This window comes from Kluyveromyces lactis (assembly GCF_000002515.2).
Source record: "Kluyveromyces lactis strain NRRL Y-1140 chromosome D complete sequence".
Lineage (NCBI taxonomy): Eukaryota > Fungi > Ascomycota > Saccharomycetes > Saccharomycetales > Saccharomycetaceae > Kluyveromyces > Kluyveromyces lactis.
Genome location: NC_006040.1, coordinates 1,679,993 through 1,705,849, shown reverse-complemented (window position 1 = coordinate 1,705,849; position 25,857 = coordinate 1,679,993). Strand labels below are relative to the sequence as shown.

The 25,857-nt window shown below is 38.4% G+C and overlaps 9 protein-coding genes across 9 annotated transcripts, besides 2 other annotated features; 6 read left to right on the top strand and 3 right to left on the bottom strand.

The window, feature by feature from the left end:
* Positions 1-7: 7 nt before the first annotated feature.
* Positions 8-1,369, top strand: KLLA0_D19953g (uncharacterized protein; the record flags this gene model as incomplete). The annotated part of the gene is made up of 1 exon (XM_002999337.1): positions 8-1,369. One exon carries the CDS (start codon positions 8-10, stop codon positions 1,367-1,369), a length of 1,362 nt encoding a protein of 453 aa, XP_002999383.1.
* Positions 1,370-1,602: 233 nt separating this feature from the next.
* KLLA0_D19949g (uncharacterized protein) lies at positions 1,603-2,154 on the top strand (the record flags this gene model as incomplete). The annotated part of the gene is made up of 1 exon (XM_002999336.1): positions 1,603-2,154. The coding sequence occupies one exon, from the start codon at positions 1,603-1,605 to the stop codon at positions 2,152-2,154; it is 552 nt and encodes a 183-aa protein (XP_002999382.1).
* An 80-nt stretch (positions 2,155-2,234) lies between these two features.
* Positions 2,235-4,169, bottom strand: KLLA0_D19945g (uncharacterized protein; the record flags this gene model as incomplete). Its single annotated transcript, XM_002999335.1, has 1 exon — positions 2,235-4,169. The coding sequence occupies one exon, from the start codon at positions 4,167-4,169 to the stop codon at positions 2,235-2,237; it is 1,935 nt and encodes a 644-aa protein (XP_002999381.1).
* A 956-nt stretch (positions 4,170-5,125) lies between these two features.
* On the top strand, positions 5,126-6,961 carry KLLA0_D19941g (MDR family MFS transporter; the record flags this gene model as incomplete). The annotated part of the gene is made up of 1 exon (XM_002999334.1): positions 5,126-6,961. The coding sequence occupies one exon, from the start codon at positions 5,126-5,128 to the stop codon at positions 6,959-6,961; it is 1,836 nt and encodes a 611-aa protein (XP_002999380.1).
* A 791-nt stretch (positions 6,962-7,752) lies between these two features.
* Positions 7,753-8,136: a long terminal repeat.
* A 547-nt stretch (positions 8,137-8,683) lies between these two features.
* On the top strand, positions 8,684-9,490 carry KLLA0_D19933g (uncharacterized protein; the record flags this gene model as incomplete). Its single annotated transcript, XM_002999333.1, has 1 exon — positions 8,684-9,490. The coding sequence occupies one exon, from the start codon at positions 8,684-8,686 to the stop codon at positions 9,488-9,490; it is 807 nt and encodes a 268-aa protein (XP_002999379.1).
* A 373-nt stretch (positions 9,491-9,863) lies between these two features.
* Positions 9,864-11,024, bottom strand: KLLA0_D19929g (zinc-dependent alcohol dehydrogenase family protein; the record flags this gene model as incomplete). The annotated part of the gene is made up of 1 exon (XM_002999332.1): positions 9,864-11,024. The coding sequence occupies one exon, from the start codon at positions 11,022-11,024 to the stop codon at positions 9,864-9,866; it is 1,161 nt and encodes a 386-aa protein (XP_002999378.1).
* A 3,405-nt stretch (positions 11,025-14,429) lies between these two features.
* Positions 14,430-14,822: a long terminal repeat.
* Positions 14,823-14,986: 164 nt separating this feature from the next.
* Positions 14,987-15,838, bottom strand: KLLA0_D19921g (uncharacterized protein; the record flags this gene model as incomplete). Its single annotated transcript, XM_453947.1, has 1 exon — positions 14,987-15,838. The coding sequence occupies one exon, from the start codon at positions 15,836-15,838 to the stop codon at positions 14,987-14,989; it is 852 nt and encodes a 283-aa protein (XP_453947.1).
* Positions 15,839-17,914: 2,076 nt separating this feature from the next.
* Positions 17,915-22,423, top strand: ATG2 (Atg2p; the record flags this gene model as incomplete). The annotated part of the gene is made up of 1 exon (XM_453946.1): positions 17,915-22,423. The coding sequence occupies one exon, from the start codon at positions 17,915-17,917 to the stop codon at positions 22,421-22,423; it is 4,509 nt and encodes a 1,502-aa protein (XP_453946.1).
* A 411-nt stretch (positions 22,424-22,834) lies between these two features.
* On the top strand, positions 22,835-25,807 carry LRG1 (GTPase-activating protein LRG1; the record flags this gene model as incomplete). The annotated part of the gene is made up of 1 exon (XM_453945.1): positions 22,835-25,807. One exon carries the CDS (start codon positions 22,835-22,837, stop codon positions 25,805-25,807), a length of 2,973 nt encoding a protein of 990 aa, XP_453945.1.
* Between the last annotated feature and the right edge of the window lie 50 nt (positions 25,808-25,857).

Below are 25,857 nucleotides of genomic sequence, written 5' to 3'. Positions count from 1 at the left end.
TTTGGGTATGTGCGTATACTGCGGCGAAATCATTGGTTTACAAATAACAGGTACACTTGCAGATCGTTATGGTTACAGAATTGTCTTGATCGGCGGCTTGATTGCTTTGATTGGTCTAAACTTTATTTTATATTTTGCGAACAGTTTAGCAATGATTGCTGTAGGCCAAATTTTATGTGGTATTCCATGGGGGTCATTTCAAACTCTTTGTGTCTCTTATGGTAGTGAAGTTTGTCCATTGGTTTTAAGATATTATCTGACCACTTATATCAATCTATGCTGGCTTGTTGGTCAATTGATTGCTGCTGGTGTCTTGAAAGCATGCCAGGAGCATTTAGCAAACGACCAGTTAGGTTGGAGGCTTCCATTTGCCTTGCAATGGGTATGGCCCATTCCGTTGATAATTGGAATTTATCTAGCTCCTGAATCACCATGGTGGTTGGTGAGAAAAGGTAAAATGGAACAAGCCAAGAGATCTGTCACAAGAATTTTGACTCTGCCAGCTACTGAAAAGGACAATTTGTCTGATTTGATGATTACAAAGATGAAAATGACCGTAGAAAAAGAAAATAGATTGGTCTCGCAGTCAAGTTCATACATGGATTGTTTCAAGGGTGTTGACTTTAGAAGAACCAGGATAGCATGTTTAACCTGGGTTATTCAAAATTTGACTGGATCTCCGTTAATGGGTTACTCCACGTATTTTTATGAGAAAGCAGGATTAGATACCTCTTCTGCATTTACATTCTCTATTATTCAATATGTCATCGGAATTATTGGTACTTTGACATCATGGTTCCTGTCGTCCAGAGCTGGTCGCTTCACGATTCTCTTTTGGGGTGTATTTTTCCAAATGGTAGTCATGCTCATTACCGGTGGCCTTGGGTTCAGCAGTTCTCAAGGTGCAAGCTGGGGTGCAGGTTCTATGTTGCTGATCTACAACTTCTTCTACAACTCAACCTTAGGTCCCGTTGTTTATTGTGTGGTATCTGAAATCCCAAGTGATAGGTTAAGAACTAAGACTGTTGTACTAGCACGTAACGCGTACAACTTAATTGCCATTGTGAACTCCATTTTGACTCCATATATGCTCAACTCGTACCAATGGAACTGGGGTGCAAAGACAGGGTTATTCTGGGGTGGTTTTGCGGCTGTCTCTTTGACCTGGGCATATTTCGATTTACCAGAAACTAAAGGCAGGACATTTGCAGAGCTTGACGAGTTGTTTCACCAGAAAATTCCAGCAAGAGAGTTTAACAACACACACGTTGAACCATTTGCTCGTGAGACAATAATGAAAGACATAGCCGCCAACATAGAACTCAACCTGGAACCAATCGAGGAAGAGGATTTTGACTGCAAGAAATAATTGGCAATATCTGTCCACTGTAATGAGGTCTGCCGTTGAAGTAAGTACTAATCAGAGTGATGTCAACGGGCTGATTTATATTTCTGGAAGATTTTTCACGAATTCATGTCGTAATTGCGTTAATGGAAACTAAATCCCCTTTCCTTTAAACTTACGGTTTTTTTATAACGACAGAGTACGAAAGGGTTTGAAGCTTTTTCTAAAAATATTAACACTGTATCAAACAGAGTTTAATGCTTTCACTGCTCAAACATGCTCCTTATTCAATCATAAACCATAGATTCGAGGTGAAGATTAACGATTCTGAGCACAGAAGGTTAGATATTTCAAAATTCAAGAGATGCATTTTACTGTACTACGACTGTACTAACGAAAACAGCCAAAAGCTGTTCGCGTTCATTCCTCTCTCTCTCTCTATTCACATTTCCCGTTTCCCATTTTATTCTTTCTCTTTACATATCTTACTCCCCCAATCCAATCATACTCTTATGATTGCTTACGTATTATCCAATTTTGGAAAGGAAACTACCCTCACTTATATCGTTACTCACTTCCCACACCCTACTACTTCTGTTCAGTCCTGCTACAGTTTACTATTTATACAAACTGCTGCATCAATAGAGAAGAAAGTGCCCATAACATCTCCATACTGTGCTCTGCTACACCCCGCTATACTCTGCTATTCTCTGCTATATTCGAGACCACTATGGCACCTAATAACCTTTCCACCGAGCCGCCATCAAAATACAGACTCCCCGTTTCAAGACTATCAAATACGTTTTTGAAGTATGTAGCAACAATGTATATCTATGAAAAAAAACTTGAAGTAATGGTCAATGGTCGTCTTATCTGCTCATCCATCGACTTAACTTTTACTTTTCCAGATCCAACTTCTTTCACGCGAGCCCTCTTTTTTTGTACTAAACGAAAAAAACTTGCAGAAAGCTTCATAGATCTTATCCTCATGTTTAGAGATGATAACATGACTATCGTCAGAACTGCTGAGAGCAACATCAGAGGTTGACAACTCGGCATCTCTCATCATGATTGCCATTAGAAATAGTGGACAGAGCATTAGTAAAGCTACCAACAAAAGTATTTTTTGAACATGCATGTATGCACCAACAACTGCCATCCTTTGCGAAGTTTCCCAACCGTATTTAGTCACAAAGGTGTAAGGCGAAGCATAAGCTGCTAAAGCGACTTCTGGTTCTTCTGGTAGCCTTTTAGAGATTTCCTTGAACATTACTTGAGTCCAGATGGCGCCTGATATGGAAGAACCAACAGCTCTACCAACCTGTTCAAAGGTGTAGAACAGTGCTGTCACAATAGCAATCTTAGTATGAGAACTGACGGCTTGTAACGAAACCATCAATGGATATGTTGATATACCTGATCCGAATCCCATAAAAATTGTTCCTACGATAATACCAGCCACGTTAGTGCTACCTCCTCTGTACCGGTAGAACAAACCAAATGCAATATAATAGAAAATACAACCAGTAATTGTTAGTACTTTCAAATGCTTCCATCTAGTAATCAAGAGCCCGGTGAACGGTGTGATCACGACACCAGCAAAACTTGGTAACCAAGTGATTCTCTGGGAGGCAGATTCTGATTGGTTGAAACCAACAAGTAATACAGCGTATAAATAATCCGTGGCAATCAAATAGGCATTAGACATGAAAAAAGATGCAGCTAAAGGTGCCCAGACACCCCTGTCCTTTAAGTAAGTCAACGCAAGTACAGGTCGTTTTGCTATCTTACCTTCCCATAACAGAAATATAGGGAAAAGAACACTTCCTAAACATAAAACACCAATGTTTCGGCTGTCCTTCCATTCTTCAGTTTCACCTCCAGAAACTGTCAACGGAATCAAGATACAACCAAGAGAAATCGCAATCAATAGGACACCTGGGATATCCAAGTTCCAGAAAACCTCTTTGATGTATACTGGGGTTGGCATCTTCTTGGTAACTGACCGCAATTCTTTCCATTCATCAGTACGAGATGCTTTGTAAAACATGTATACCAAAAAGCCAACTAAGGGAATAGTGGTTAGAGGAAAAATGAACGCCCACATAGCAATATCCCATGACCAATTCTCTAACGGATTCGAAATCTCAATAATATTACCTGAAACCCATGTGATAATAATGTAACACCAGTCTGGAGATGCAATCATAAAGTACCTCCATCCTAGAGTGCTGAAATCTGACATCATAATCGTCATCAACAAACGCACACCAGTATAACCAGCATTGTAAAAGACCGCACCACCAGCATAAATTGAAACGTTCTTCGATTGAGACTGCAAAATTGTACCAACTATGTACATAAGGGTACAAAAACCAAAAAGCTGTAGCCGACCAAAATGATCCGAGAGTCTAGCAAAAAAAAGTTGTGAAGCAATACTCACAACAGAATTGATTACATTGATAGTAGCCAATAAAGAATGCTGAGAAAAGGAGTTGGTAGCATAGCCAGTATAAGTGCTACGCAAAACAGCGTCCAAGTTGTAAGAAAACCCACATACGATAGCTGTAACCAATAATATGCTTTGGAAGTGCCATTCCTTACAGAAACTTGATACAATTTCCAGTTCCTTCATCTTTCTTTTGGTACTGAATCTTGCAGTGATCTCCAAGTTGGGGCCTACAGGCTGAGTCTCCTCGACCACAGTCATTTTCTCGATGTCATGAATTATACCCTGTTCTTTCTTACATGATCTTTTATCAGTTTCACTATCTTTGTCATACTCACACTGTTCCCATTCGGGGCTCACTGCAGGCTGGTTCATCTCTTTAGAGTAGCTACGATTCGATTCGATTGTCGAAGAAAACCTTAAACCAAGTAAAACAAAATACAAAAGATTCAAGATGACTTAATGTGGATGGGCATTGAGAAGAATGAAACCAGACATTTCTTGCAGATCTCTCCATTTATATAAGATCTCCGTTGATCAAGGCTGGGCTGCCTTTTCGCGCCAATTGCAGCAAAGAACTACACTTCGATAGCTCATCCTGATCTAATGACCATCGCATAAAGCATGTTTCAGTTTAAGAAGGTACCCAGTTCAGTACTTTTTCTTTCCAGCTAAGCATTTTCATACAAAGAACTCTCCAAAAATTATTCTGTTCCCGCTATCAGCAGAGTATAGAACGGACCCTACAGATATACTATTACATCCACTTTGTAATTGGAGCTGGTGAGTATCCTCTCACGTTTAAAACAAGTGGAAAACCCTTTGAATTCTGCTAACCTCTTTAGTCCCTTACTTAACTTGAACTTTTGAAAAATAGTCTTTCAGTTCACCATGAAGACGGAAACATGTGCGTTTTCTGTATTGGATTCTTACCTATTGAATCATGGGTGGTTTAACTTCTTACTACACTTTATTCTGCTAAACAAAGTTAAGATCTGTAACACCTGTTTTGTATTCTGGAGAACCAGTGGAAAAAATACTATCAAATTCATCGATTTTTGCTCATTTACGTTGTGCAAGTTTGCAATACGTTGTTTGTATCAACTACTTTTTCCTCGGTACATCTCTTTTTCCTGATAGACTTCGAAAGTCAGATTTCAACTAAGGCTATCCTACAGCGATGATATTATATTACTACGCTGTTTGTATATATAGAGTGTATTGGCGGGAAATATGTCAAGAATCTCGATATCATGTTCCAAAGACGAATGTGTCAGGCCTCAGTAAGAATTCAATAGTAAGACAAGAGGCATATAGCTAGTACCCAAGTTATGGATCAGAAGCTTCAGCAAGAGGAGAGTTTGAATAACTCAATGGACGGACCCATGAGCAAAAACGCTATCATGCAGGTTGAAGTTACGGCTGATAACGCCAGTATTGATGCTAATACTCCGGACCACAATGATAACTCTAATGTCAGGCTCATGTCCGGTCTTAGGTTATACGTTTGTGTGGCTGCTCTAGTGTTAGCAACATTCATTTTCGCCTTGGACGTTTTTATCGTCAACACCATTATTGACAGCGTGTCTGCCAGCCTTGGAGGGTATTCAAAGAGTGGCTGGTTAATTGCTGGATATAGTTTACCCAACTCGTTGTTTAGTCTTATATGGGGTAGAACTGCTTCTTTATTGGGGTTCCAGGCTAGTATGACGCTTTCCATTTTTATTTTTGAGGTCGGATCAATTGTTTCTGCATCTGCTACTTCAATGGACAATCTCATCGTAGGAAGGGTCATTGCTGGGGTTGGAGGTAGTGGTCTTCAGACTTTATCATTAGTTATTGGGTCTTCAATAGTGGAGGAAAAAAATCGTGCCATGATTGTATCCATTGTGATGTCAGCTTTTGCAGCTGCATCTTTGATTGGGCCCTTTGTTGGTGGTGCGTTCACTACCCATGTAATTTGGAGATGGTGTTTCTGGATCAATTTACCTATCGGAGCTGTTACAGCTCTTTTATTCTACTTCACTTATAACCCAAAAAGACTGTCAGCAGCATCTAGATTCACAAGCTGTTTCAAATCAGTAAAAGCGCTGTCTTTTGAAAAACTTGCATCATGGGAAACTTATAGATGTATGGGCAAAAACCTACTTTTTAGATTCGATATTGTAGGGTTCGCCACCGGTTGTGCTGGCGTATGCTTATTACTACTTGGACTGACGCTCGGAGGTGAAGATGACTCATGGAAAAGTGCTATTGTCATCTGTTTTCTGATTGTGGGCTTCCTTCTATCTGTTCTCTCTGTCGTGTACGATTTCTACATTTTTGATAAGATTAATCCCGAACCTTCAAACCTTTCTTTTAGACCAATGTTGGTAAAGGGTCTATTGAACAACAGATTTATTCTACTCCCTAATCTCGTAACATGTGCGTCTGCTATCGCATTCTCTGGGTACATGCTTTATTCAGTCCAATTTTTCCAATTGGTCATGGGTTCCTCTGCATGGAATGCAGGTTTGCATTTGATTCCATTGGTGATTGCCTCTATTGTTTCTGCAATAATCTGCGGTGGTATAATGAAGAAAACGGGCCAAGTCAAACCGTTAATGATATCAACGGTTTCAATACTACTAATAGGTGGCGGGGTTTCCACGTTACTAGATAATCACTCTGGAAATTCAATGCAAATCGGAGTCTGGATTTTGCCCGGGTTCGGGTTGGGTGCAGCTTTACAGTGTGCGCTTATTAGCTCTCAGTTGCAAATCGATAAAGAGAGTCCCAATTCAGAAATTGAATTGGTGGAAGTTACAGCATTCAACAGTTTCACTAAATCCTTGGGGTCGAGTATTGGGGGAGTTCTTTGTACGGCTATATTCACGAGCTCCCTTTGGAGTAAAATAAATGCTGTCAAATTGGAAGGATACTATGGGAAAAGCACAAATGAGTTCGTGAAATATAGATTACAGCATTTTGATTCTCGCTATTCAGAGGCATCGACCATATTCAGCGACTCAGTGACAAACGTTTTTTGGATGGCTCTTGCTTTCGCAGCTTTTGCTTTTGTTTGCTCATGTCTATCCTCAACCAACACAGTTGAAATAGCAGACAAACAAAAGGTACATAGTGACCGGGACATGTCATTAATTTCAGATTCGAAGTTAGAGGCTTAATTTCTCAATAATAAAGACACATAGTTGATTTTTGACACAACCTACATAAAGTGCTACTGTTAATCCAGTGGTGTTGCCATAATAACAATATATAGCACCTCGATCAGATATGTACCTCTGCATGAACGAACCCTGATATTCCGTCAGTCTTTTTACATGTATGCAGAAAGGTAGCGAAAAGAATTGGAAAAACACAAAGCGCAGCAGAAGCCCGAATTAACAAGACGGTCCGGTTTTGGCTTTTTTTGCAGAATGAAGCGACATTATATCGTGACACTATTCATTTTAAATTGTCATGTCATGTCAGTTACTCAAGTTCATCATTTGACATTTTTCACACTTTTGAGGAAGGCTTACCTTTCAACTTTTCTATCGTAGCAAGTCGTGGTTTTTCTCAACCATCCATCCATCGATAATATACTAGAATTTGTTAACAAAGGAAGAAGTAAGTATTTCCTCCATTCAACAACAACGCAGATTATAGTCCTACAGGTAGAAAAGGCAAACATATAAGGGGCAAATGACTATGCAAAGGTGCATTCTCCCAGAATAGAGGACCCTTTTACACGCTGGAAATCAGCATTCAATTCCGAAGTGGTGTGCCAGCCATGACTAAATGTACGAAAATGCCTTTCAAGTATTTGTATTCTGGTGACTTTATCAAGGATAATTCTTATTCAATTCCTTTTCTCCGCAGGAAGATATTGAAGAAGATATAACATGAAAGGCTCGAGGAATGAAGAACCAGTGAGCAGAGGTTTTGCCCGGTCTTTCTTACTTGATACGCAGGGTGTTGTTCCATGGCATTGTACGGGCATTTCTAAGGCGTCATTTATTGAACCATTGTTAAATAAGAAACTGAAGCTGAAAGACACTAGGATCAAGGCTACAGCGTTTGGTGATTGGGAGACCAATCTGCAAAGTATACAAAAATAGAATGTTTCTCCATCCAAATTTCCCATTTGGATTCGACGACATTTTGATTGCGTTCCACATCCACTTATATGTTAGACAGAAGAAACCAAGGAGAGTGCCGTAAATAATAACTTAATTAGTCAAAGTTCGTAAACCGATCACCAATTTAATTATCCATTCATTTCGTTATAACTTCAAGTCAAATGGCACCCATTAACGTGAATACTACTAACCCTCTAAGCAAAGTCCCTACTACCAAAACTGATAACTTTCCGATCCAATAGAAACTATTAATACCTACTCCTATATCTCACTTCCACAAAAGAGTATTCCACAATGCTTCTTTTTTGTTTGCTTTTTTATATGGACCAAGTATCTCCTTTCGTTCTTCCAAAATGGGAATCTCTGAACGTCAAATTTATTTCTAGCTCACCATCCAAAGATTTTTCATTTCAAACCAATAACCAACCAGCATTAACGAGATAAAAGTGAAAGTCAAAGTGAAAGTCAAAGTGAAAAAGCAATGGAAAAAAAAAAGAAAAAGCGATTCTGATCAGATACTATTTCCATGGTGTTAAGAAAAGCTTACTTATCTAAGGATCTTCTCGTGAATTGTACTAAAGGATTGAACATTTTCCTCTCTTTAGATGAATGTGCGACTATAAAAAAGTTTATGGGTGTATCATAACTGTAAACGTCTTAAATACCTTGTTAAGATATTAATGTCACTTCGGCAGTTGTTTTAACCACATTCAGTAGATAGCTATAACTTCTACCCATTGTTTCTGTTCCATAACAAGATCTACAATGAGTTCGAACAAAGTCGTGTTGATCACAGGTGCTTCCTCGGGTATTGGATTGGACATTGCTGAAAAGCTGCAGCTGGATGGTTATGAGGTTTTTGGAACCAGTAGAAAGGGTGCTCAGCCTAATACCAATTACAGTTTTAAGATGGTAGAATTAGATGTAACAAAAGATGGTTCCGTAGCAACTGCAGTGGCGGAGGTTATGAAGAATGCTGGCAAAATCGATGTGCTAATCAATAACGCAGGAGTTGGGATATCATGGGCTGCTGCTGAGGAGAGTTCTATCGAACAATCAAAGTTTATTTTCGATACAAATTTATTCGGAGTGATGAGGATGACTCAAGCTGTGTTACCACACATGAGAGAACAAGGAAGCGGCAGGATTATAAATATCGGTTCCATCTCAGGTATTGTCCCGGTTGCATTCGGTGCAATATATTCTGCAAGCAAGCACGCACTGGAAGCATACACTGAAGCTTTGGACCATGAAGTCAGAAATCAAGGAATTCGTGTTTCGGTAATAGATCCCCATTTAATTAAAACACCAATGTTCAGTAAGGATTTGGAACCCGATAGACCTTTATCAATATACTCAGAGACGAGAAAAAGGTTGGCTACTTCCATGGAGAAACAATTGGAGAGTGCGGAGGAAACTTCGGTGGTTACTGATACAGTATTATATTCCTTGCAACAGACTGCTCCTCACATTCGATATACCCCCGGTAGGGCAAAAAGATTCGCTTATTTTCGATACTATGCACCCTCTGCAATCTTTGATAGGGTTATCCAGAAATTTTTGGACGGTTAAAAGGACCCCCCAGGTGGACATCATGAGGTGTCAATGACAGTATGACGTGGAGCAATTCATAAAAATAATTAACAAGTCTTAGGCCTTGAATGAATATACACTTTTCTACTGAAGATGATAGTTAAGGATGGATAAATAAAGAAAACATTGACAAATTGTGTCCTTTATACAGTCTTATATCTCTAAAAGAAACACATTCACCGTTAGAGCGGCACAAAGAAATCTATTAAAATTTAAACATAAGATGACATGTCTGCGTTATGCGGAACGGTTTCCGGAGAATGTATGGGGCATTCGAAACTACAAACAACATTACTGACTTCAAGTCGTATGAAAAAGTTGCGATTGAAACGGAAACAATTTCTAGGATATTTCAAAATGTAATTAGAAGTTTCATTGCTTTCTCTTCAGCTGCGTGTTTGAAAATGTTGTAGTTGCCTGACATTTCTCCAAAGTTGCAATGGTGAGTGACAAGCCTTTCCGATTTTAATTTACCAGAACAGCAACTTTTCATCAACATCCCTGTGGTGTTGGTGTTAACAAGGCCACTTGTTATCGTTAAATTCTTTATCCATAATTTGTCGATTTCAAAATTGACTGGTTTTCCATGGACGCCCACGTTAGCTAAATGGCCACCTTCCTTGATCACCCTCTGGCAGATATCCCAAGTTGCTTGAGCTCCAACAGCCTCCATTACACAATCCACACCACGTCCATTTGTGTACTCTAATATCTTGCTCACTGCGTCTTCTTTTGCTGAATTGATGGTATGAGTTGAACCCATCTCTTTTGCCATTGCTAAACGGTTATCATCAATGTCAACAACAATCAACAAGCTTGGTGAATACAACTGAGATGTTAGAACGCAACCCATACCAACGGGGCCCGCACCAACAATGGCGACTGTGTCACCCGGCTTGACGTTACCCATTTGCACACCAATCTCATGGGCAGTAGGTAGAGCATCCGAAAGCATTACCGCTGCTTCATCGGACAAATTCTCTGGCACGCTGTACAAAGAAGTATCAGCGAATGGAGTGCGGACATATTCAGCTTGAGTACCATCAATCATATAACCTAAAATCCATCCGCCTCCATTCGTACAATGCGAATACAAAGATTTTGCACAATTTTCACAGGTCCCACATCTGCTAATACAGGACACTATAACCCTATCTCCTTTTTTGAAATTATGAACTGCATCACCGACCTCGTCGATAATTCCAATTCCCTCATGACCTAAAATGCGTCCATTAAAACTACCTTCCTTCGTTTGAGCAGTTTGTTCAATTTCGGGGTTCTTACCTTTCCAAATCCCCAAATCGGTACCGCAGATTGAAGTGTGCGTCATTTTGATAATGGCATCCGTTGAAGAAAGAATCTGGGGTTGTTCTCTATCCTCAAATTTGATGTCATTTGCACCATAATAAACCATAGCCTTCATGATATTGGTCTGGTTAGATTTTCTTCTAATACTTGAACTTAATAGCCGTCTACTTGGGAATATTCCTCTGCTGACAGCTTTACGAAACATTTCAGTGTGAGAATTCAATTTCTAAACTACGAACACAATACATTCCCTTTTAACAAAAGATGGGTTATTGTTACTTTCCAAATTAATCATACCCTTAAATAAAAAACTTCGGGATGCATCATAGTTGCATAATCGTCGTTCCACTCGGTTAATATTTCAAGCGCATGAATGCACCGCTCCCCTTTTTTTCCTGATTCCGACCTTCCTTTTCATCCTAACGCCATCGCAGCATCTTATCAATAGAAATTTTAAATATCGAATGCTCAAGAAACACACAAGGCACTAAAAAAAAAAAGATGCGATTGTCGGCCAGACAAAGAACTACCTCAGTGTCTGTTCACTCAAGAATTGGTGGTAGGTTTTCCGATCTTCAACCGGAATTCCCCTAAAATTCTTAGGGCTTACCTAAGCTAACGTATACGAAGCACTCTCCTTCAATCCTTTTGAGAAAGCACAGGAGACTAAGAACAAATTAGCGGTTGGTATGTATTCCCGCCTGATCTCAACGTCAGGTCATTTTGCGAGTAGCAGGCAAGTGTGAATTGCCCCTAACAATAAAACCAGGCGAAGCGATTCCTAACTAAGGTCGGTAGTCGTTGTGTATCGATCATGAAACATCAACTGCTAGCCCAGTTGCCCATTTCTTGAGAGTTAGGATGACTACTCATATGTGGGGTGTCTTTGGTTTGATCGTTTTTTGTTTTTTTTTTCTTCACTTGCGCAGAAAACTTACAGCGGGATTAGTATCACCTACTTTTTTTTAATCTGGGGTTGTTTATTTTCTTCTGGGTGTTTTTGTAGGCCGGTAAGACAAACTAGCACAGTTCTTAGAATCACGATATTGCTGCAATAACAAAACTGGGGTAAGCAACAAATAAACGAAGCACTACTGAGGAGCTACGACGCCCAGATAAACAAGGCTGTTGGGAGCAGTAGCTTTTATCAACTGACAAGTCCGGAAATGTTGATTCTCCCTTATCAACAGTATTCATAATACATAAACGGCTTTACTGGGAAAAGATGGCATGCTTTCATTGTAAAAAAAGGGAGCATTTAGAAAAAGGAAAATGGGCTGATTAAAAAGTCTACCGTATAACGCGGTAACTGAGAACAAATTAATAGTGGTGTACCCCCAAAAGATAACAGATGCATATTTTAGTATATCCTGACATTACATTAACATTCCATCATTGTTTTGCAAATCATATTCAGAATTATACCGAAGGGTAAGTCAATGGCCTTCCATCATCAACTGCAAGTAGATAGCTAACAGAGAATAGAAGATGCAATTGACACCGAACTCGGGGTGGGGACAAAAGTTAGAGAATTTCCACATCAATTTATGAATTGATTTCGTGGGGAAATGTAGATTAGCCGGTATCAAGGCTTATGAATATTTACTTTGTGTGAAGCACCAATTTTTGCTCTCCGTTGAGAACACGGGCATAACGCGACTGTGCAGTTGAAGAGGGGCCCGAACTTTCTTTAACCCAAAGCAAGTGCTTTGTGTTGAACTATCCAAAGTTTTTATCAACTCATACCATTTGCAACTTGTAGCGGGTTTCCATGTTCGAGCTTCATAATGAGGCCAATTGGGCCGGTTCGCTGCAACATATAACAGACACTTCCAATTGATAGTTAACTGCCAATAGATAATCACAGGACAAGTCAACTTTTCAACGTCAACTTGTGTTTGAAGTTCTTCCACAATAGATAATTGAAACCGCTGATGCAACTCCAGTATTACTCAAAACGTCATCCAGAAAATCCATTACCAATTGCAACTGGGAGGATGGGCGTTGATCGGCAATTTTATCGATAAAGTTTGTAACATCGTGATTGGCGACAGCATTTTTAGTTATATATAATAATTAAGTACTAAACAGCGTTCTGTTAGCAAAGTTAATAGGTTAACGTTTGGCTCTTCTTCTTCTTCGGTTGTCTATTTCGTTTTCGTTTGCATTTGGTATCAGCTTTTATAAGGTTTTTTACTGTGGTTCGGATAAAAAAAATGGATTGTACTCTCATGGTAACCGGAAGGGAGGTCTTCCAAGAAAATATAGAACCATCCGTTAGGACTGACAATGACGTTGATCAAGAGGGAAAACAATAAAGCGGTTGTTTATACACTCATGGTCAATGTCGATTTCCTGGATCTAAAGTATCCGGCCGTGAATGTGGTAAGGTTCAAAACAGACTATTTTTGGAAAGCTGTTGCAATGTACTTGTCATTAGGGGACTTGGGAAAAAGCCTCTGTGGGGTTACTGTCACATTCAAAAGCTGGAAATACTCGAATTTGGGCCAGTCGATAGCATAAGGATTCAGACTAATGGTCGGATATTGAGGATGACATTGCTTGTTTTACTCGGTTGTAATAATAGTCTATCCTTGTGTAATGGAAAATTTAGGTAAACCTGCTTTGTTGCATACTTACATAACACAATTTTCTATACTGACTGAGAAACAGCCCACGTAGTACTTCCCCTTCAGTAAGTTTCAGTGGAGAATATTCTATGTCCTTTCATATATCCTTCTTTCGGAAAAACTGGTTTTAAGAAATTTTCAACACATTAGCACCCGTACAAACAATATTACGATAATATGTATATACATGTATTTTGAGCTAGGAGAGCTCAGTAGCTCAGTCAACTCATGAAGCTCTTAGAGGGCATATATCATCGACAGGCTGCACTAACTGAATTGTAAACAAGTATAAAGTTACGCTTGGATACCCAACATCAATCTAAATTAATGGGATAAATTGAAAAATGGCTGGGCATTCTATGTGTACCATTATCGGGGTTGGCGATGGAATCCCTTTCTTGGAAGAAAAGTGCCAATAACAGAGAAAAGTAAATAGAAATGAAACTTTTCACTGAACAGACGTAGAGTTCTTTGCCTTTATTAAAAGAAGTTCTTCATTTCAGTTATTAAAGGATCTACGTCCTGGATTCGTTGCGCTTTCTGCAAATCAAAATTGTAAAGCTTCCATGTATGTGTGACTTGCTCTAAAAGTCAGCAAGAAACCCTCAGGTACTGCAATATTAGGTTAGCAGGTGACGCAGACGTTACAGTTTCCTTTGGTCGATAGATGTGGCAACTGCAGATGCTTTTCGTTCTTGGGAAGTAACAGCAGCTATACTCTCTTGACCATTAATGCTTTTTTTCTCGGTCTACTCATTTCTTTCTTGTGACAATGAGAAAAAGCATGAATCCGAGGGGCCTACGCTGTCATTGCAGCTTGTTTAAAATATACTCTCAGAATATGTACAGGAAATAATTTTTATCACGTACTGCTTTGTTCATTGCATTTGGGAAATTTTGCAGAAAAGTTTGGTGAAATATTCAAAACGACAAACGACATATATAGCAAAGTGATTGATTAAAGCAGCAATATGGTATAGTGTTGGACTGGATATTCATCATGTTTGGTAGTAGGGGCTTGGCCTAGAGGGTTAGTAGTATTAACGTAATTGGATGCCATTCTGACTTGTAGTTGTTAATGAAATAAATGGATAATTAAAGTGGTGATCGACTAGTTAAGTAAATTACTTACGGTGTTCTCCTTGGTTTCTTACATCAGACATATAAGTTAATGTAGAACAATAATTAGTATGTCGTCAAATCCAGACGGGAAATTGGATGAAGAAACCATCTACTGATATACTTTTCAGATTGGGCTTCCAATCACCAAACTCTGCAGCCTTGATCCTAGTTCGTTTCAGCTTCAGCTTCTTATTTAGCGTTGGTTCAATAACTGGCGCCTTAGAAGTGCTCCTACAACACCAGGAACAACATATAGCAATTATGCACTTCCAAAGTGAACATTTGAAGATTACTTCTCTGATGAAAAAATACATTACAAATTCACTAGCTACTGAGAAATTATTCCTTCACTCTGTTGGAAAAGTTCCGATACCACAGTGAGAGTTAACATAGACTGCAATTTTCAAAAATACGTTTAATTTTCAGAAAGGTCGCCCAAACATCCACCTGGAATAACTGCCTCTGCGTATACATCTGCTAAGTAGTATAAGTAGTTGTCCACATTTCTGACAGCGTATGTCGCGTTGTTCTGAGCAAGAGCCAAAATGTCGTCCAATTCTTCGGTATATTCTCCAATGTAACCTTCAGAGCTCATTTGGTCAAGATGGAAGTAACGATGGAACAAATCAATACCAGCATACAAAGTTGGTCCAACTTCGACAATAGTTCCTTCGAAACAAATGTGAGTGAGTGGTTTCTTGCCGCTGTAGAACAAATCACAGAAGTTAGTTTCACCGGTAGTATTTAGGACATGGTAACCCCACCATGAAGTTGGGTTGGCAGCACATCCACCTTGGGGGTCATCACATCTGAATAATAGATCATCTTTGACACCTTGAATAGTATTTTCAATCACCCCTGCAACAGTAAATAATGGCGCATCACCGAACCATCTTTTGTAAATTTCATCAGAGGTTCCGTTTGCCAACAACCTATCTCTGGCAAACGAAGAGACTTCAAGAGTATCAATAAGGGCACCATTAATCATACGCTGGTTAGTGATGTTACAGGAATTGTGGTACTGTGGGAAAGTGGGATTGGTCCATCCGAAGAATTCAAACACGCCATCTTGGAAAGGAGCTAAAGCTTGGTTTTCGGTAGTCAAATTGGCAGAAGCGGGCTTAGAAATCGTAGCAGGGGAAGAACTTGTCGAAGAGGCAGAACTTGTCGAAGAGGAGTCAGCTCTCTTTACCACGATTGACGCCTGAGCAATAAGGGCCAAGTAAAGAGTTAGTAGAATGTTTGAAGAGGTTATGGAGTTCATCATCTTTATTTCAAGCAGCCGATGTTTGCATCCAAAGTAATGGTTTCCTTTGTACTGAATACTATGGTGTCAATTACACAATAATTCTTGCAAAACGAACACACTTATCTATGGAACATTGAAACTTTCTTGTCCCTTTTATATGTTAAGTACTATAGTTTTATGTATGGGATCATACATGTGTCCTCGGACCAAGATTCCCAATGAACCTACACTCAGTACTTCAAAATTCAACTAACAATAAGATGCCCGGTGAACTGACGTCCAACATACCTTTTACGTACAATCGAGTACCAAAGTACCTTTGCAGTAATTAAACTTTCTCATAATAAAAACTTCATCGATTACTATAAACAAATTGGGACCTGACCTGTCCCTTTTGTCTGCTCAGCGTGTTCTGAAAGTAACAAACAGAAAGGAAATCTCCACTTCCTGCGTTCTTTCTGTGTTGCCGTTCGAGAAAAGGTGTTTTATATGTATTGAACCAGTACAACTTAAGAAAAACACACTTAAGATAAAACAACAGGGTGCGGCATTTGTGCAAGGGTGCCACCAGGGTCCAATAGAGAATTTCAGCCTTACAAAGTACAACTTCGATCTCATAGCAGTGGAAATTACAACGCTTTCCCAAAAATTACCCACTTTCCAATAATAGTCGTCATGCTTGTTTTCCCACGCAGCTATCTGTGTGGTAAGCTGATTTCCGAAAAAATGCAAGAAGTTATTCCATCGTGGCCTTTATAGTACTAATAAGAATCAATAATGACGAAGGGAAAAACATTAATTGGGAAATCGTTAAGTTCGAATTCCAGCATGAAAACGGTCAACAGTTTGAAACTGGACACCAGATTTTCATATTTTTCACCTGAACGTTACTTTCGTCTCCAAAGTATTAATATCTGGAAGAACTATAACTATTAGGCGAGAGTGTTGAAAGCGGTAACGAGGTAAGGTAATCCCCTGGATCGAAGTTCACATGATGGATCATAGTGACAAAACACAATATGTGCAAAGAATATCTTTGTTGATTTATCACATTTGTTCGAATAGGAAAATATGAAGCAGAACTACATATACAATCGTCATGCATCCTCAGAAAAAAAGAAACTATTGCTAGGCGATGGTCTGGCGGAAATGCAAAATCTTATTAGTATCTGATAAATCTTGTTGTAAATTGAGAGTGAATTGAATACGGTCACGGGATCTAATGAGTCACGTGATGCTACTTGAATAAAGGCCACGTAGCCACAGCTCACTTCAGAATATTCTAGAATGCTCCAATTGGTTGTATTGATGTTACTGAACGAAACTATATAAGTAACGGGATTGTTTCACGAATAGTGAAGCAATCAAAGCTCAAAGAAATTGAGGAAGTTTACCTGTACAAAATATAACATCTACTTATTATCTAACAAAAATATAAAATACAAGAATGAATACTAAAAAAGAATCTGGCATTCAAAATCCAGTCCAACAAATCTTATTGCGGGAGAATATCTTAAATCTGTTGATCAGAAAGTTTAAATTCAACCTTGGAAGAACCGCTGAAAGCAAGATTATTTTACTAACACGTGAATTATTATCTGAACTATTATATGTAATCAGTACTTCTTTTTCAGATGGAAAATACGTATGATAATGATGCCCTTTGTGTATCTCTTTATTCCGAAAATCCTAATTGTTAAAAGACAGAATTCGTAAAAGGCCCGCTCGTTGAGTAAACCTTTCACCTTCAAATGTAAAGTATCCATAAATCCAGTAACGAAAATGCAAGATTAAGAGCAATCTGTGCCCCTCTCCTTAATGACAAGAAAAAAAAGCCCATAGGGAGTAAAGCTACAAGAAAACTTGGTCACATGATTGTTCGATTCTTCTTTAGATCCTTTTCTTGTCATCTGACGGAATCTGAAATACCCTATATTTTTAAAAAAAAAAAACAAAATCAAACCTTTACTAGTTCAATTCAAGAAAGCGCTACCCCTGTAAAGACTCCAGGCCAAATCGATACCGATCTGCAACTTGAGATTTAGAGGGACAAGAAGAGATCACATCAGCTATCTTCTTGTATATGGGAAAAATATGTCTTCTTGGCTGCCGCAGAATGTTCAGAAACGATTACTTTTATATGTCTTACAGCAAGTTTCCCTTTTTTCTAACGTTGATCTGACTAATTTGGACGTGTCACTTGGATCACAATCACAGTTCAGTTTCAACGATATCGATCTCAATGTAAAGGAAATAAAGCTGCCGAATGTTGATGTTTTGAGTGGAAAAATAGAAAAGCTAAATCTCCAACTAGCCGTTGCTGGCAACGTTGATATTAGTGGTGAAGGGCTAACTTTTGTTTTAAAACCCATTGACCGATTCTTTGAAGACGACTTGTCTGATCAGTGGGCAAGCTCATTGACGAAAAGTGTTATCGATATGACTAAATCAATAATGGAATCGGATGTAACTGATAGCAGTGAGCATTCCGTAGAGGCACTGGAAGAAGTTTCAAAATCCCCGACCGCTCTAGACTCTATGAGAAACAAAGTCTTACAAATGGCATTAGGTAAATTAAGCCTGAAAATGAAGAGAATAGAGTTTCAGTTTTTACTATCAACGGAAGTCACTCTTAAATTTACTATTGATACAATAACATTGCTTACTGTTGATAATAAACGCACGGTTGATATGGGGGGAATAGAAGTTGCATTCTCTAAAACACAACTCTCTCCTACTAACTCTCATCAGAATACAGACAGCGATGTGGAAGAAAATGAAAATACAGATTCAGAAGATGCTATGACTGCCAGTATCACTTACTCCAAACTTGAAGCCACTTCTATCTATTTAAGTGCTATGGAAAGTCTCATATTAGAATCATCAGATGATGCTGTTCAAGTAGTTCTTACCATTGATAAAGTCAATATACAGTTCCAGGGAGTGACTTCAATAAATGATTTGAAAGTAAGGGATGTCATCATCAGGATAGATGAAATAAATATCTACTTGCGTAAAATATCACCCATAAGAAAACATTTATTGTCGATTTTGCGGGCTTCATTGGACAAAACTTCGTCTGATGGGACCCGCACAGAAAACATGAGGAATTATAAACGCTTTCAACAAGAACAAAATATAAAGGAGGAGGAGGTTCTCACAGCTATTCTCTTAAAGAAAGTAAGCTTACATCTACTCGATGACTTAGAGTTAAATTTGATTGATATTTCATTGAAAAAGAGTGAAGGTTTCACAACCAGCGCTTCTGTGTTTGACTTGAAACTACTCTATATGTCAAACGAATATTTCTTTTCTTCCCCATCTGCACAACCACTGTTCTCCATGCAACCTGATCAGACAACAGCAGAGAAGAAAATGTTTCTGAATCGTGACATCACACTCAACGTTGATAGTGTTTTATTGAATGAACTACTAAAGCTTGTCGAAGAATATGGTAGCGCCTATAATTACATCCAAAAAATTACTCGTGCAAGTGCTAATCAGAAAACGGCAGAGGTGTTGCATTTTAAATCTCAAAGTATTAATTTAAAAATATTAATGAACAACATTAGCCTTGAACTTTCCATGGATCCTATTAAATCAACCCTACCTCATACACTTTTTGATGTTGAAAAAATATCATTACTATTAATCAGAGGCGATAAAAAAGTTCTTATTGGAACACTGTCGAATCTCATAATAAGTTCAAAAACTAACGGCTGTTTTCACGTTGAATCCTTCGACCATAAGTTTGGTGCAATCGACATAAATACCCGCACAAAAGCTGTTCTAGAGTCATTACATCTATTTCTTTCTCAAGCTGAACTGGAATTAATATCTTCCAATTTGATTGCATTCTGTGGTTCTATTTCGTCATTTACAAATCCCAATACTAGAAACAACGGCCATGAAAATGTTACTAAAAAGAGCGTTAGATTGTTGCATTCTTCTAATGTTATGAATAAAAGGGCTACTCTTTCAAACTTCGTTCTTCAGGTCCATAAAGCTAAGATGACCATTACAAACACTCTTGAAAACACTTTCGGTGACATAACAATAGAGGCAATTTCGTGTATACTATCTCAGGACCAAAATAAGACACTCTGTGGCATTGTTAAAGAAGCAAGGCTACAACGGCTGTACATGAGAGAGAAAACCGACATTATATGTAATGTAAACCATGATAGAAGTAAACCACAATTGATATTAAACATGCCAAACTCTGGAAAACCGAAGCTTTATTTGAAAGGGTTGGGATTGTTTATCGACTCAAAATGGAGAGACTTAGTCCCTTCTTCATCAAAGGGAGACATCAAGCAAGAAAGAAAGCTAACTTTCAGAACAATGGAGGTAAGATTATACGATTGTTCACTTTCTTTAAAGCCTTACAGGATATGCACCGGAATGGTAATATCAATCCCTAAGTCTATTATCAATTTTTCTCCTTTGGGCATCACTGTTTCGTTGAGGTCGTTGGAGACTTTACTTATTGATGATATGAAGGTATTGAAGGAACGAAATACCAAAGTATTGGAAAACATTTCATTATCTACTTGGTACCAGAAACAAGGTTATTCCCCTCTTATTAAAGTCGACGTCTTATCATTGCATTTCAGTAACACAGATTCCATGGCTGTTTCCTTAAAAGTGCAGAAAGTTGATGTTTCTGTGTGCTCCGACTCGCTAAACGCTCTAATGCAAACGGCACTTGATTTAAAACCCGCAGAAACATATCCCGATACACTGAAGTATCAAATTGAGCCAGAAGCTGTGGATATTTTCAATGAGTTATGTGAGGACTTTTTCGTCACCAAGGAAAATCCGAACGACAAAACCGAAGATGATTATGAAACGCCACCAGTATCTCAGGGTTCAGTGAATTTTGAGGAAGAACACTTTTCGACTGAACGCCGGACAGTTGTTGAAAATGATTCGAAATCGTCCGTATTTTCAATTCTTACCACAATCAAAATTCATATCGAGGAAGTAAAATTGAAATTGTATGACGGATACGAGTGGAGACATACTCGAAAAGAAATCAAGTCCGCTGTTGATCGCATTCAAGAGGATTTTAATGATGGCCTAGAGTTGTCCGAAACAAAGGTTTTTGATTCTATTTATATTCCTGCACCTAAAGATACGGTAGAAAACATAAAAGACAATATAAACCGGAAAATCCACAACGAGGAAACCAATGAAGGCAAAATGAAATTGAGACCAACAAAAAAGTACAAAGTACTCATAAAAGGCCGCGATTTGTGTATCGAATTCAAAGGAGGCCAGGATAAAATTGCTGAGAGGGCGAGCTCATTATCCTCAATAAATGATTACTGTATATTGAACAACACATTTGTTAAAGTAAGTGACTTGGAGATAATTGACAACCTACCAACTTCTACTTGGAACAAATTTCTTACTCGATCACGGTCGAATGATAAAATGGCGCAAGAGCCAGCAATGTTAGTAATTGAATGCTCACTAATACGTCCTGTACCGCATTTGTACGCAACAGAGTTGATTTGCAATATCAACATAGTACCATTGACTTTGCATGTTGACCAAGATACTTTAGAGTTTTTAACTCTCTTCTTCCAGTTCAAAGACAATAGATTTGAGCTTTTGGACGAATATCCTGATATTCTATACATCCAAAGATTGGAAATAAATTCGGTTAGACTACTTTTGGACTATAAACCCAAAAAAGTTGATTATGCAGGTCTAAAATCTGGTAAAACCAAGGAATTCATGAACTTCTTTATCCTAGATGAGGCTAGAATAAAACTAAAACATGTAATACTATACGGGGTAAATGGATTTCCTCAACTGGAAACCATTTTATCAGATATTTGGACTCCAGATATTACTAAAACTCAAATTCCAGGAATTCTTAGCGCTTTAACACCTCTCAAGCCTTTGGCCGGCCTTTCTTACGGAGCTCGGGCCTTGATTTCAGTTCCGACCGAACATTACCAACAAAATGGTAGATTCGGCGGTAGTCTTCAGAATGGAGGAATGGTGTTTTTGAAGACAACAGGTGGAGAAGTGATCAAGTTGGCCGTACGTTTAACGTCTGGGACTCAAACGATCTTGGAGAACACTGAAAAATTATTAGGTGGTCAGGGTATTACTGGAAGAAATGTCCCAATAACTTTGGTTGAGGGAGATGAGAAGGTCGATGCCCTCATAGACGAATCCCTTTTGCGGTCGACGGCTTTATTCAACAAAGAACCTGATAATAAAAGTAATCACTTAGATGTTTTGTTAGCTGACGGAAATCATCAAAAAGTTCTAAGTTTATATGCAGATCAACCGAAGGATTTCAATTCTGGTCTTCAAGATGCATATGAATCTATGGAACGGAACTTATACTTGACTTTTGACAGTATGAAAAAAGCGAAAAAAGAATTGAAAACAGCCAAAGGAGCTCAAGAAGCTGTGTCTACTGTCGCAAAAGCTGCACCATTTGTATTAATTCGTCCTCTCATAGGTGTGACAGAAGCACTTTCAAAGACACTGCAAGGTTTAAACAACCAGTATGATGAAGATAGAATTGCACAAATCGAAGAGAAGTACAAATCCAAGAAACAAAACAATAACCAGTAAATGCATTTTCTTCATGAATAAACCCCTAGCATTAGTTAATTTTTCCTTCATTGTATATTTAACAGTTGTATAGTTTAGCTTACATTGCATTGATACGATAACGATTTCGTAATTTACGTCTGAGATGACGTTGTATGGTTGATTTTCTTTCTCGGAAGAGATTCAAACCGTTAGTGCGGTTTCCCCGAACCTGACTTTTAAATGTTGCATTTGCATTATCAATTGATGTTTACAAACCATGACGTGGGGAAATTTATGCATCGACAGAAAATCTCTTTTTTGCCAAAACACGAAGATTTCAACTATCAAGATTTAGTCTGAAAATAAACAAATTAGACCTGAAACAGTTCAGTAATAGAACGTTACACACAATAGTGGGCATGCACGTAAACCCCAGCTTAGCAGCCAAGGATGAGCCGTCCAACAATAGCAAGACCACATCTATACAATGGTCAGCTGCCTAATACTGAAGAGGTACTGCCGAATCGTACAGAAAGTTATATGGCGGTGAAATCTAAATCTTCACCCAGGCCAACAAGACAATGCGCAGATTGTAAAAAGCCCATTCATTCAAATGCATTGAAAGCTCTTGGGTCACACTACCACGAAAACTGCCTTGTGTGTTATGATTGCGGGGCTATCTGCAAACCAAAATACTTTCCTTATGACCTGCCCGATTCGAAAGAAACCGTTCTGTTATGTCAAAAGCATTATTTCACACGAAATAACCTATTATGCTCCGTTTGCAAGGAACCATTAAGTGGCATTTATTTCAATACCTTTGGAAAACTCTACGATGAGCAGCATTTTTGCTGTTCCCTTTGTGGTGAAAAATGCAAAGTAGACGAGTGTTTTCATCATTACGACAACCTTTACTGCAAGTATCATTTCCTAAAGTACCTCTCGAGGCGATGTGAAGGATGTGGCTATCCGATATCAGACCAGTATATTGAATTCCAAAAAGGTGATAAAATGGAATGTTGGCATACAGAATGTTACGGTATTCACAAATATTGGCATGTTACTATTTCCCCTGAAGATTTTGGGCTACCGAATTTGAAGGTGTATCGCATTGAAGAATACAATGCAGAGAATGACAATCACCCAGACTTAAAAGAAATGGATTGTAATATTCTGACTTTCAATAAAACGCTATCAAAAATTTGGACTGTTTTATATCGTTTCGAGGAGGAAACTGCAAACTGTGTTTCTGATATGTTTCAGTACCTTACGGGCTTAGACCAAAACAATGGATTAGACGCTTCGGCTTTGCTGGTTTTGAAGGTCAGTTGTCTTTTGAAAGCCATAGATTCCCTCGATACCCTAAGAATCTATCAAACCAAATTATCTTTCTCAGCGAATGACCATCCAGGATTGAGGTCAGACCAAAAGCTTAAGACTTTTATCAAAATGCAAACCAAAATACCAAACAAGCTTTCTACTAAAATAATGATTTATCTGCAACTACTCAGGAAGATCACTAGTAGCAGCAATTCAGAAAATGATGTTGATGTAAACTCATTCATAAGCGTCATTACAGGCATTGCTCAGTTTTTGAAGCTTCTGATACGAGATAGCCTAACTAATGCGCTAGAATACTGTAAAATGACCAAATCTTCCAGTGCACTACTCAAATATCTGAGGGAGATAGAAAAAAATGAAGATTATCAAGAGCAGCCTTTTGAATACATAAACATTACTATAAACGCGACGGACTCATGCACTTACTGTGGGAAATATATTAAAGATGCATGTATCAAACATGGAATACGGCGCTGGCACAAAGAATGCCTTCGTTGCTCAGTTTGTAATAAATTCATTGATAACCATGAGCTATCAGAAGCAGCTTACAACGACAAAACTTCTGAGGTACATTGTGGCAGATGTTCTGTGGATGATCCTAATTCCAAAGTAGGGTTTAAGTCTGTCAGTTGTTTGGAACAGCTAATATTTCTGCTCCAAATTGCCTTAGTCAGATCAAAAACTGTTATGAAATATAACTCAGATTACGCTAATACTTCTAAAAACGCCATCAGAAACAAGTCTATGCAACAAACATATATTCGGACACTGAACGACGTTAAAAGGTTGAAATATAGAAGAACAAGCATGAAGGTTTCATGCAACAAGGAAGAGGTGAGGCAATCTCGTGTAATTGAAACAGAAGAACGTAGGGTTGATCAAGATATCGCTGGCGAGAAAGATCTGGTTATACAAACCGACCAACGTAATATTAAAAAACAAAGTACAATTTTCGAAGGAACTAAATCCCTGACTTTAGATGATATTTCTCGAATAGTAGCTACTGAAAAATCAAGGGAATTGATTCCGGGCACCAACAAAGATTTTACAGCTTCAGGTGATAACGTGCCAACCAAAAAAGCTACGAATAGTAATATCTATTATTCAGAACTGACTTCAGAGCAATATTATATTTTACAAATTATTGCCTTTTCGTTACTTAATAGCGAAGGATTTGATATGCAACAGATAAAACCGCCAGATTTTCCTCACAAGATGTCGAATAATAACGGTCTATGGACAAAGTTCAAAACGATTATGGGCGGAAAAGAATCAAAAAAATCCTCATACAAGAAAGTATTTGGAACACCTTTGGAGTACCTCACATCACATTGTGGAGTAGAGTCAGACTTGGGTGTGGGGCCCTCAAAACTCAAAATTCCAATCCTTGTAGACGAGCTAATATCAAGTTTACGTCAATTGGATATGTCTGTTGAAGGAGTTTTCCGTAAAAATGGGAATATAAGACGCTTGAAACTTCTGGTGGAGGAAATAGACAATCAACCACAACATTGTCCGGATCTATCTAAAGAAAATGTAATCCAACTGTCTGACTTACTAAAAAAGTTTTTGAGAGAGCTACCGAATCCTCTTCTTACTTTCAGTCTTTACAATCATTGGATCAATGCGACAAAATTATCTGATCAGAAAAGGAAAGAAAGAGCCTTGGAATTATTATATACCATGCTTCCAAGATACTACCGAAATGTTGCTGAGGTTATCTTTTCTTTCCTTTACTGGGCGTCCTCGTTTTCTCATGTCGACGGTCATAGCGGATCCAAAATGGATATTCATAATCTATCAACAGTTATCGCTCCAAACGTCTTATATCGAGAAGCAGACAATGTTTCTAACTTCCAAACGACGACCCAAGCTGAAACCTATGTGGATGCGTTTGCCAACAATGAAGCTGAAGAATACTTCATTGCGATTGAGGCAATAGGTTACCTCATAACTAATAATGAAAAACTCTCAATGGTGCCAAAATATTTATCAGATCTACTGGATCAAGCCGAACAACAGCAGATAAACTCCTTGGAAGACATTAGAAATTTTATCAAAAATAGAAACAGAACCAATTGAACTATGATTACTTCCCGAACTTTCAAGTTTAAGGAGGTCATCTCCTGTAT